The 11,714-nt window shown below is 43.3% G+C and overlaps 1 protein-coding gene across 1 annotated transcript; it reads left to right on the forward strand.

Annotated features, from left to right (window-relative positions):
* Positions 1-637: 637 nt before the first annotated feature.
* On the forward strand, positions 638-11,042 carry LOC124262607 (betaine--homocysteine S-methyltransferase 1-like). Its single transcript, XM_046697113.1, has 7 exons — positions 638-737; positions 2,247-2,437; positions 7,560-7,754; positions 8,746-8,857; positions 8,947-9,125; positions 9,730-9,811; positions 10,583-11,042. The coding sequence occupies exons 1-7, from the start codon at positions 725-727 to the stop codon at positions 10,855-10,857; spliced, it is 1,047 nt and encodes a 348-aa protein (XP_046553069.1). The 5' UTR covers positions 638-724; the 3' UTR covers positions 10,858-11,042.
* Positions 11,043-11,714: the final 672 nt, after the last annotated feature.

Genomic DNA, 11,714 nt, shown 5'->3' on the forward strand with positions numbered 1-11,714 from the left:
TGAATTTAGATAACTAAACTTGAAATTGATATATTTTAAACAATCTTTTGTGATGATTTATGATCTTATTGAAGATGGCAATGGCGACAAAAAGGCGCCTACCTCTCGAGCATTTACAGCGGGGCTGCACTTGTTTAAAGTGGGGCAAATGAAGCAACTTTTCAATGCTTTGCCAGCTGGGGTCAAAGTGAGCCCCGGCAAATATTACCCGCAATGTATATAGGTCATCACGCGAGTGTATTTTTGGATGACCGGTATCATGTAAACTGATGTACAAAAGAAAGTACACACGTGGAGCTACAGCATCATTTTCCGAAAACAAAGAACGTAAATATTTTGGCAGGCATTTATTTCTGATGAAAAAGAGATAATATGTCTGGTATTATTGTTGCATCAGCTATATGTTCTCATCATTGCTCAGCTCTAGGATCCACATAATGAACAGATGTCAGGGTTATTTGATGATGGGCGTCAGTATGCCTAGGTCCCTGTTCTGTATTCCTGTCTCAGTTATGGGTGAGCCCATGCATGTTACAACCAATCAACACCGGTGAACCTCATGCTCCAGGCACATTTTTCAACACCTGTGCCGTATGGAATTAGACCAAACCTACTAGTTGTTGCGAGGTCATGACAGAACACGATTAAGCCAGGTAGAGTGTGAGGGAACAGTGCTTAAAGAACAGAAACCAGGTCATTGCTCTCAGGACCTGAGGATAGCACAATGACCACCAAAAGTAGGTATATTTCTGACAATTGTACCACTAGAAGGTGAGGCGAGAACGCTGCGTTCGAGATTATTGCATTTATGCCATTGCGTGCGTGCGTTCGTGCGTGTGCATGTGCATGTGTGTCGGTTTTATAGTGCTTGTCCACTCAGATACAATGCTGCAATTTAACATGAATAACCTTTCTCAGACACATTATATAATTGGCGGTTGGATAACTTAGCGGTTAAAGAGTTCGCTCGTCACGCCGAAGACCCGGGTTCGATTCCCACCCATTTTTCTGGTGTGTCCTCCTCCATGATATTGTTGGAATATTGCCAAAAGCGACGTAAAACCATACTCGCTCACATTACACAACAAACAGCCTGTGTTCGTTTAACGCCAATAGCCAGGCACGGCAACAACAAGTGCCATCTTTCTACGTCGTCGGGGTCGACGCGATGGGGATCAAACCACCGACCATCCGCTCTCCGGGTATACACCCTGTCCACTAGACCATGGAGGTGGTAATCACTTGTTAAATAAGTCTATATGCAATAGTTAATCCGAGATCAAAAGGAACAGTTACATTTGGTAAAGATGTTTATTCCATGAAAATATATGAATCTTGCGATATCTAGATCACCTAGATCATAAACTCTGTCGTGTTCCCTGCCCGTGATATCGTGTGTGCTTTGTATGCATAGCTCTGTGGTGCAAGTGTCTAATGTATTATATCTCACATGCATGATGATTCGTGAGTCACGGTGCTTATGTTAATAGTTATACTTCGAAGCTACGTATTATGTAGGACTTGAAAAGTGACACCTGGCTCACCTCATACCAGTTGAAGTAATGATGAGGAGTACGTGTTATAGCATAGCACTGAGCATTCGTGACCAACTCGTGTTATTCCGGGACTAGCCGAATAGCTTCTTGGAGGTTACGGAAAGGGGCGAGTGGTGACGAATGAGCACAGAGAGAGAGAGAGAGAGAGAGAGAGAGAGAGAGAGAGAGAGAGAGAGAGAGAGAGAGAGAGAGAGAGAGAGAGAGAGAGAGAGAGAGAGAGAGAGAGAGAGAGAGAGAGAGAGAGAGAGAGAGAGAGAGAGAGAGAGAGAGAGAGAGAGAGAGGAGGAGTGAGTGAGAGAGAGAGAGAGAGAGAGTGAGAGGAGTGAGGGTGAGGAGGAGTGAGAGAGAGTGAGAGAGTGAGTGAGTGAGTGAGTGAGTGAGAGAGAGAGAGAGAGTGAGAGAGAGAGAGAGTGAGAGAGAGAGAGAGCGCGAGATTTACAATTTATAACATACCATAGAACATAAGTGAGAGTTCGATTTATAACATACCACTGAAATAAGTGTGAGTACTATTTATGATATACACCTCAGCTATTAATTTATTCGTACGCGCGGTATCGTTTCCAATGGAAGAATTGGTTAAATCATCATTTAAACAGTAGGTACTAAAACGCCATGGGGTAATGTGATGGATACGTTCACAGACACACTGTACTTCTGACAATAACTTAAACATGTTCTCTTTCAAAGGTCTGCTTCAGCGTCTGCAAGACAAAGAGGATGTTGTTGTGGCAGAGGGATATCTGTTTGAATTTGAGAGAAGAGGCTTGCTGAAAGCCGGAGCATTTGTACCGGAAGTCGTCATTGAAAGACCGGATCTGGTGAAAGGTCTCCACGAAGAGTTTGTCAATGCCGGAAGTGACGTTTGTTTGGCATTTACGGTAATGTATTAGAAAAGGTGTTTAAGATATACAGGTACTCGAGTGCATAGGTTTCTAGGTTCACAATTCCTTTTACAACGTCACGAGATTTACAGATAAACTCCAAAAAAAAAAGAAAAAAGAAAAAGAAACGCACAAGCCAAAATAAGGAAATGTCGATTAATCTTGAACATAGATGAAGGAAATTCGACACACGAATGAATATACGTATAGTTGTCATTGTCAGCATTAATTTAGTTCACTCACTGCACATGTGTGGACACAAGGGGGCGTTCAGTTCAGTGGATTGCACAAGTCGTCGGAATATTGCTTGGGGAAATCTTTACAATTCCTCGAGCAACGCATTGCCAAGTTCTGCAAGTGTCCCAGGGCGATGGTGACATTTACGGACGCTTCGATCAACTTTGTCCCATAGACGCTCGATCGGGTACAGATAAGGCGATTCGGAAGGCCAGGGAAGGGCATTGACGTTTGCATTGGTGAGATAGGCACCTGTTACACGAGCTCTGTGTGGTCGAGCGTTGTCGTGTTGAAACAGCTCCCTCTGGCAGTTAAAAAGTGGGAGGAGGTGAGGTCGCAGGATTTTGTCGATGTAGCGGAACCACCACCAGCGCTGATATACCCGTGTAGGACATGGCTCCCTACAACATGACGCGTCTCCACCAAATCTGTCCACCTGTTGAACGCAGCTCGCCGCAAGACGTTCGTGTCGGCGTCGCTAGACACGTTGTCTCCCATCCCGTCGTTGCAGGAGAAAACGCGATTCATCGCTTAACCAAACGCATCGCCAGTTGCCCAGGTTCACTGCCTGAACCCTGTTGCACCATTGGACACGTCGATGTCGGTGTTTTCTTGTCAGTCTTTTTCTGCATGCACTTTTTATGATCGTTTTCATTTCTTATGACAAACGTTTGCAAACACATTTTGGGATGCGTTTGCACGCAATACATAACATGATTAACGGGGTTCAAACATAGGAATTGTCTCAATGACGATTGCTGTCAAACTATATCGAAATGAACTGCTGAAAGCGCCTGAGCGTTTCTTCTTTTTAAGAGTGTATATTGAAGCATAAATTCAGAAGTTGATACCGATAAGAACTTGATCATATCGTGTGTCCAATTCCTTTCTCGTGATTTTAATGGTGATTTATAATTTTTGATTAGTTTCAAAATTAAAAAAAAGAATGAAATGTGAGCATTTCATTGGGTAGGGAAACCTTTGTAAATTTGTAAACTTTCAAACCTGTACATGCTTTAGTAAGTCCTGTATCAGTTCTGGCAGTAAGTAAAGTAAGTTTAAAATAATTTGAATATGAGATCATATTGCCAGTTCTATAGCAAATCGATCGTATAAGTGTTTCCACCATGTAAAATAGTTGTTTTGTTTGCCGTCAAGCCCCATATCACCACATTAACTACGAAGTGTTTGTTGCTTACCGCCGCACTCAGTAATATTCCAGCTATATGACGGTGGTCAGTTAATATTTAAATCTGAACTAAACAACCCAGTGGTCAACAGCATGAGCATCGATCTACGCATAAACATAAGTCAACGATGACATGTGTCAACCAAGTCAGCGAGTCTGACCACCCGATCCCGTTAGTTGCCTCTTACGACAAGCATGGGTTGCTGAAGACAAATTCGAGCCCGGATCTTCACGGCTAATTGGGAAACGCTCGTGATTTGGGTGAACGAAACACTTTTGTGCGAGTTGACCCGCTCGTCCTGGCTTACCTCCCTTTACGCTATTACAAGTGCATGGGCAAAGTGAGTTAGAGAGTGAGAGAGAGAGAGTTTATTATGATCACTCCACAGGCTGATATGACCAAATACCAATGCATTAACACCCTGCACACCCTCATAGATTATTTAAAATTAGAATTAAAATTTAAAAAATATATTAAAATATGAAAGTTAGAACACAGTCGACTACGGTTATAACGAACTCAAAGGGGCCATTAGTTTTTTATCGACGTATGAGTGAGTGAGTGAGTTTGATTTTACGCCGCTTTTAGCAATATTCCAGCAATATCACGGCGGGGGCACCAGAAATGGGCTTCACACATTTTACCCATGGGGGTATCGAACCCGGGCCTTCGGCGTGACGAGCGAACGCTTTACCCACTAGGCTACCCCACCGCCCCTATCGACCTATGAAATGTATAGTGTTTTTACGCATTTAGACTAAAAGATACCGCAAGTGGCCTGGACGATAAGAAGCCTATGGTTCCGATCTACAAAGCGCGTGTACCTCTCCCTCATTCGTAAGCCTATGACAAACTATACAGTTAAGACAGCTCGTAACATTACGTACGCGTTGTGGATCGGGACCCAGTTCATTGACTCCTTAAGTAAGCGCGTTCGTTATAAAGGTAGTTCTCTGTACACGACACGCTTGTACACACACACATTTTCAGGGGGCGGTGGGGTAGCCTGGTGGTTAAAGCGTTCGCTCGTCACGCCAAAGACCCGGGTTCGATTCTCCATATGGGTACAATGTGTGAAGCCCATTTCTGGTATTCCCCACCGTGATATTGCTGGAATATTACTAAAAGCGGCGTAAAACCATACTCACTCACTCACACGTGTTCAGAGACAAGTCATTGTAGAGGATATTGTTCGCCTTGACACCACAGCAGACAAGCTCCGAGCCATCGTCCAGAATCAGGAATACGTGTTTATTCGTTTCCAGTGCAAACATTTAACAAGTTAAACATCGCTTGAAAATTATATTAAATAAGCCATCTTTTCACTAATAGTGGAGCGGCTTGGTAACAATTATTTGCAATACTTGGTGGCAGGAAAGTTCATATTTTGCACATAGGTGGTCTATAGTATTCTAAACATAAAATGATCAGGAGGCAGGCCATATTTACTCCAGTTTTAATTTTATTGACTAATGAAATTGCTAAAATTGAAACGCTAGTGATCAAAGCATCATAAAATCACTATTTTCTCATACTTACAATAAACAATAATGGGAAAGATTCCAGTTGAAAAAAAAATGACAGAATATTTCCTGAAGGCCACAAGGGCCTGCACATATTTAAAACTGCCGGCCCGATGTAATAACAACCGGCGCTGGGCGATTATTTCGAACGCTGGACGTTTATACAGATCTATGTCCTATTCTACAACTCAATTCTACAACACCATATGAAAATGTGAAAAAGAATTTTTATTTATGACTGACTGAGTGAGTTTTGTTTTACGCCGCTTTTAGCAATATTCCAGCAATATCACGGTGGGGGACACCAGAAATGGGCTTAACACATTGGGCCCATGTGGGGAATCGAACCCGGGTCTTCGGCATGACGAGCCAACGCTTTAACCACTAGGCTACCCAACCGACCCTTTTATTTATGAAGCCTGAACGAATTGTGCCGATGGCCGTTAGTGCAGTACATATTATTCCTTTTATAGCTTTTATAGAACTCCTGTTGCCATCAGTGTTGTTCAATGTTCTGCTCACGTTCTCTCAAGTTCAACCCGTGAAGATCTGGATTAAATTTGGTCTTCAGTAACCCATGCTTGTCGGAAGAGGCGACTATCTGATCGGGTGGTCAGACTCGCTGACCAGATTGACACTTGTCATCGTATCCCAATTACGTAGATCGATGCACATGTTGTTGGTCACTGGATTGTCTGGTCCAGACTCGAATATTTACATAACGCCGACATATAGCTGGAATATTGCTGAGTGTGGTGTTAAATATGATTGTGTTTGCTATTACGCCAGATATGAAAGAAGATATATATGGCTTAATTTAGGGCTTAAGTATTGCAGAAAGAGCTGGGCGGAAGAGAATATATTTCGGATCAGACGAATTTGCGTAGGTAATGATATTGCTATGGCGTTGGTTTTAGGATACAAGAACTGTGAATATTACTTGTAATTTGCCTACATATGCGCGTTAACACATTCCATTTCCCACTTCAGTGATAGTTACAAATTAATTCATTTGTAATGCTCTATTTACATTTTATTCCCCACGCAAACAGCCTGTGTGGTTTAACTAACGGCCAGGCAGTAGACTACGTCTGAGCTAGGACTAGCCACAGCTGTCGTCTAGAGTAGGGAAAAACCACCACGGGTTTTCTGTTTGAATCTTGTTTGACGCCGCACTCAATAATATTTCAGCTATTTGTATCAATCGGATCTGGACTAGACAATTCAGTGATTGACACCACGAGAATCTATCTTGGCAGTTTGGATAGATGACAAGTATCAACCAAGAGCGAGCTTCGGTCGCCGTTAGTTGCATTAGTAACCCTTAGTAGCCTCTTACCGACACTAACCTTCTTAAGTTGATTGACTCAAGAAGTTTTCTTATCCACCTGAGAAAGAGGTGAGGTGAAATTGGGTTTTACGTCGTGATTGAGAATATTTCGCTCATATGACGATGTGCATGCGTGTGTATGTGTATGTGCGGCTGCTTGTACTAGCCCAGACTTAAGCTGGTTTTATAGTGCTAGCCCACTGAGATACCATGCCGCAGTGATGTATGAATACCCCACTCAGACACATTATACTGACTCCGAGCCGACCAGTCCTTGTTGTACCCATTAATGCCGAGCGCCAGGCAGGGACCAACAAGTACCATATTTTAACGTCTTTTGGTATGACGCGGTCGGGGATCGTACCCGAGACCTTCCGTTCTCCGGGCGGACGCTCTAACCACTACACCACGGAGGCGGTCCCTGAGAAAGAGGCAAGAACGTCGTGGTAAACAAATACAGAAGTTTTTATCCATAAAACTTTTATCATAACAGATGCAACTTCAGAAAAGGTTCAAAGGATTTCTCGCGTTTTGTTAGGAAAGCAGAATATACGCATATGTGTTGCTAAAGAATCAGGGAGTCTCAAATATTCCATGCGTGTTTCCCATACGAGAAGAATAGGTGTCAGATATTCCATGTCCCACAGGACGAAGATGTTGATTGGTGGGTTCATCACGTTGTTCGACTTGTACAAATCGTGTTCAGAAGGATTAGATCTTTGCTAATCCTTTCAACCACTAGTTATTATTATTTACAGGTTATTTACGACATTATCTATTTCTTCATAAAAGTCTACTATTTCTACTATATGAAAGTGCGTGTCTTTCTCGTGTTACAGTACTACGGTCACCGAGAGAAGCTCAGAGTTATCGGCCGTGAAGGTGACCTTGAGAAGTTGAACAGGGACGCGTTGAGGATCGCTAGGCAGGTGGCAGACGACACCGGGACGCTGATGGCGGGAGATCTCTCCAACACGACGGTGTACAGGAAGGATAACAAGGACGCCATTGAAACGACGGAAGCCATGTTTAAGGTGAGATCAAAGATATATTCTGGCGTTCAGATAAACATATTGGTCAGTCAGCAAGATCTCTCAACTGATACTGAAAATGTCGTGTGGTTGAGAGGAATTCACGCTACCTTCAGGTCACAAAAGGTCATAGGATGTAAGGTTAAACAAGAACATATAAAATGAAAAAAAAACCAGGCGAGTTTTCAACATGGCCGCCACAATGTTACATAAAGACCAAACATCACGAACGTGCAAACTATACATAGTCAAATGGTCAATAAAACGATTAAACTTGAAATTTCATTGTACTCGTACATACTGACACAGAACGTTTAAGTTCAAGACCAACGCTAATAAAACAAGTTAATTCTCCACAAAGATTGACGATGACCTGAACTTGTGACAGAAGGTAAACTTGTCAAATGTATATTGAAGACTGAGCTACGATCTGCTCATATATGAAAGTTGTCAACCCACTAGACAAAGGGGCGGTGGGGTAGTCTGGTGGTTAAAGCGTTGGATCGTCTCGCCGAAGACCCGGGTTCGAATCCCCACATGGGTACAATGAGTGAAGCCCATTTCTGGTGTCCCTCGCCGTGCTATTGCTGGAATGTTGCTAACAGCGGCTTAAAACCAAACTCAGTCAGTCGTCCAGTCACTAGACGAAGCTGGGACATCCGAATTAATGTTTGAATTGTACAGACACAGGAGACTTCTTGGGGAAACCCGTGAATATCCGGGTTAGAATTGGTCTTCAGCAAACCATGCTTGTAGTAAGAGGCGACTAAAGGCATCGGGTGGTCAGGTGTGCTGACTTTGTTGACACATGTCATCGTATCGACTGCGTAGGTCGATTTTCATGATGTTGGTCACTGGACTGTCTGGTCCAGACACGCATTTGAACAGATAGCTGTCATATACCTGGAATATTGTTGAGTACGGCGTTAAACAACAAACAAACAAACTCCAGGGAATGACACAACTTCTATATTAAATACTATTTTATCCCCAGGAACAAATCGAGTGGGCGGTTGAGGAAGGAGCGGACTACATCGTTGGAGAGAGTTTCAGTGAATTCGGGGAGGCCATGCTTGCCCTTGAATGCATTAACAAATATGGCAACGGTAAGATTCAAGTTTATTAAATAAAAAAATAATATTTTAAAACGGAATTGCATTCAGATATACTGTAACATACTGACCTGCCTTTTCAGGACTACCAGCGGCCATTAGCTTTATTCCCCATGCAGTGGATAAAACACCCGACGGTCTGGCGTTCGGCGTCGCCTGCCGCAGGCTGGAGGAAGCAGGAGCGGCGGCAGTGGGACTGAACTGTGGGCGTGGTCCCAGTACGATGCTGCCTCTCATAAAGGAGATCAGACAGGCATGCAAGGTAAAGGACATTCTAAACTTATGTCGACACTGTTGAGTGAGTGAGTGAGTTTAGTTTTACGCCGCACTCAGCAATATTCCAGTCGAGTCTGGATCAGTCAATCCAGTGATCAACAGCATGAGCATCGATCTGCGCAATTGGGAACCGATGACATGTGTCAACCAAGCCAGCGAGCCTGACCACTCGATTCCGTTAGTCGCCTCTAACGACAAGTATGGGTTACTGAAGGCTAATTCTAACCCGGATCTTCACGGGTCTCGACACTGTTGAGCTCATCTTTATGAAAATTCCGGTCATGTTGCCTACGAGCAATGTACAAATACACGTAACCCAACAATGCATAACCCAGGGTATAACTGTTCTATTTTCATTTCAGTTTTGTATATTGTACACTATCAGTTACATTTCATACCATTCTGTATACCATATTGATTTATATAGCATAGAAAATATTTCATATAATAAATTGAATTTATCATCCATCTACTCCTCTCTTCGTTCCTTTATTTAAGATAATTTGTCAAAATATACTTTGTAGATCTAAGTAAACTAATATTCATACGTTCGGTTGAAAACATGTCGTTTATTTATTTTTTTGTTTTAGGGGCCTGTAATAGCATTGCCAGTACCATACAGGACGTGTCCACAACAGCCGACGTTCCAGTCCCTCACACATCCTGTGACGGGTTGGTGTTTTTTTAATGTTTTTGTAGACTGTGAAGATCCGGGTTAGAATTGGTCTTCCGCGACCCATGCTTGACGTAAGATGTGACTAACGTGATTGCGGTCAGAGTTGCTTCCCTTGTACGAGTTTTATTGCTCGTTGTCGCATTCTGCTTGGGTCCAGTCACGGGTCTGACGGGACATGAACCAACTGACCTGCAAGATCCAGGCTAAAACTGACCTTCAGTAACCCATGCTTGTCGTAAGAGGCGACTAACGGGATCGGGTGATCAGACTCGCTGCCTTGGTTGACACATGTCATCGTATCCCAATTACGGATGTCTGTAAATAATCGAGTCTGGACCAGACAATCCAGTGATCAACGACATGAGCATCGATCTGCGCAATTGGGAACCAATGGCATGTGTCAACCAAGTCAGCGAGCCTGACCACCCGATCCCGACGAAGATCGCTGATCATGCTGTTGATCACAAACACACAAAAATATATTGTTGTTTTAATTTCGAATGATTAAGCTGGAATTTGTATATGTTTTTTCTTGTATTGGGGATTTTAACTGTTTGCCCAGCTTGATCGCTGAAGGCCTGTTATCGTTTAGTCATTGCATTCCAAAGCTGTTTTTCGTTCGTTAAACACGTCATACTGTCAGTCAACTTGGGAAAACCATCATCTTGCACAGGTTGGAACCTCAAAACAATTAATAGAAAAGTTTTGTCACTGAAAATCGGGTAAATCTTTTTTGACTCATGCATTCTTCAATCTGTCTGTCGAAGGTGCCATGTCATTTCCGGTTGACCTTCCTGCGCATGCCTGTAGAAGAAGTGAAATTGCCGACTTTGCCCGAGAAGCCAAATCCCTGGGCGTGCAGTACGTGGGACTATGTTGTGGCAACGCTTCTCACTACATCCGGGTGGTGGCGGAGGAATACGGGCGTCAACCCCCCGCCAGTAGATATTCCCCCGATATGTCCCAGCACTTTGTTTTCGGGAAGAACAAAAGCAGCGAGGATCCTTATCTGCAGGCTATCAAGAAGAAGCTGCAGGCATAACAGGTTGAGGGAGGAGAAACACATTACCTACATTTGATCTACATTGAAATTAGTCAATGTACATGCTCCTTCCTAAAGGCACTATTTCACACCACACTTCTCTAAAACTAGATTAACTATCAGCCCTCAGGGAAGCTACCATATCATGTATTTTAAAAGAAATTACGTATTTAGATTACAATATGAAACTAAAAAGTTCGAATGAATTAATGCAACGTTGCATTAAATCGACTCTCGCGCCCTCTACCATTCTCTTCCCACAGAGGTTACTCCTGTCATATCTTCCTACGTAACCTCTGTTCTAATACGGCCATATTTCCCGGTTTTCGTAAAATCCCCTAGCGGCAAAAGATCGCAACATGAATTATCTCCCTTCTTTCTATCCAATCAGAACACGTGTTACATCGACTTAGATTCAACTTGACTAACACAAGCAAATGTGGGGCCACAAATATCCCCCATCTGCCGGGGACTTGTGTTGATGTTACACACAAGACGTTTAATGGCTAGCTTGTCCGTTGTCAACGAGGGCGATGGAGACGCCACTGATCTGCCATAACATGACTGAGTTCTGTCTAGAAGAAACGTGTGCGCATCGCGCAGGGGAAGAGGTTTAGTTTTCTCGAAGCATACGGAAATTACCGAGGCCTTGCGAATGATCACTTTTGAAACAACGTCGCTGATTGCACAACTAAATCTGATTGCCTCCAAACACGAGTCTTGAACGCTCACACCATGAAAGGGCCGTATTAGAACAGAGGTTACGTAGGAAGATATGACAGGAGTAACCTCTGTGGGAAGAGAATGGCCCTCTACCAGTCGAACAATATTTCAAGCGAACCCCGTAAAGTTATGTC

This window comes from Haliotis rubra, unplaced genomic scaffold (genome assembly GCF_003918875.1).
Source record: "Haliotis rubra isolate DU_JTF1 unplaced genomic scaffold, ASM391887v1 Scf847, whole genome shotgun sequence".
Classification (NCBI taxonomy): domain Eukaryota; kingdom Metazoa; phylum Mollusca; class Gastropoda; order Lepetellida; family Haliotidae; genus Haliotis; species Haliotis rubra.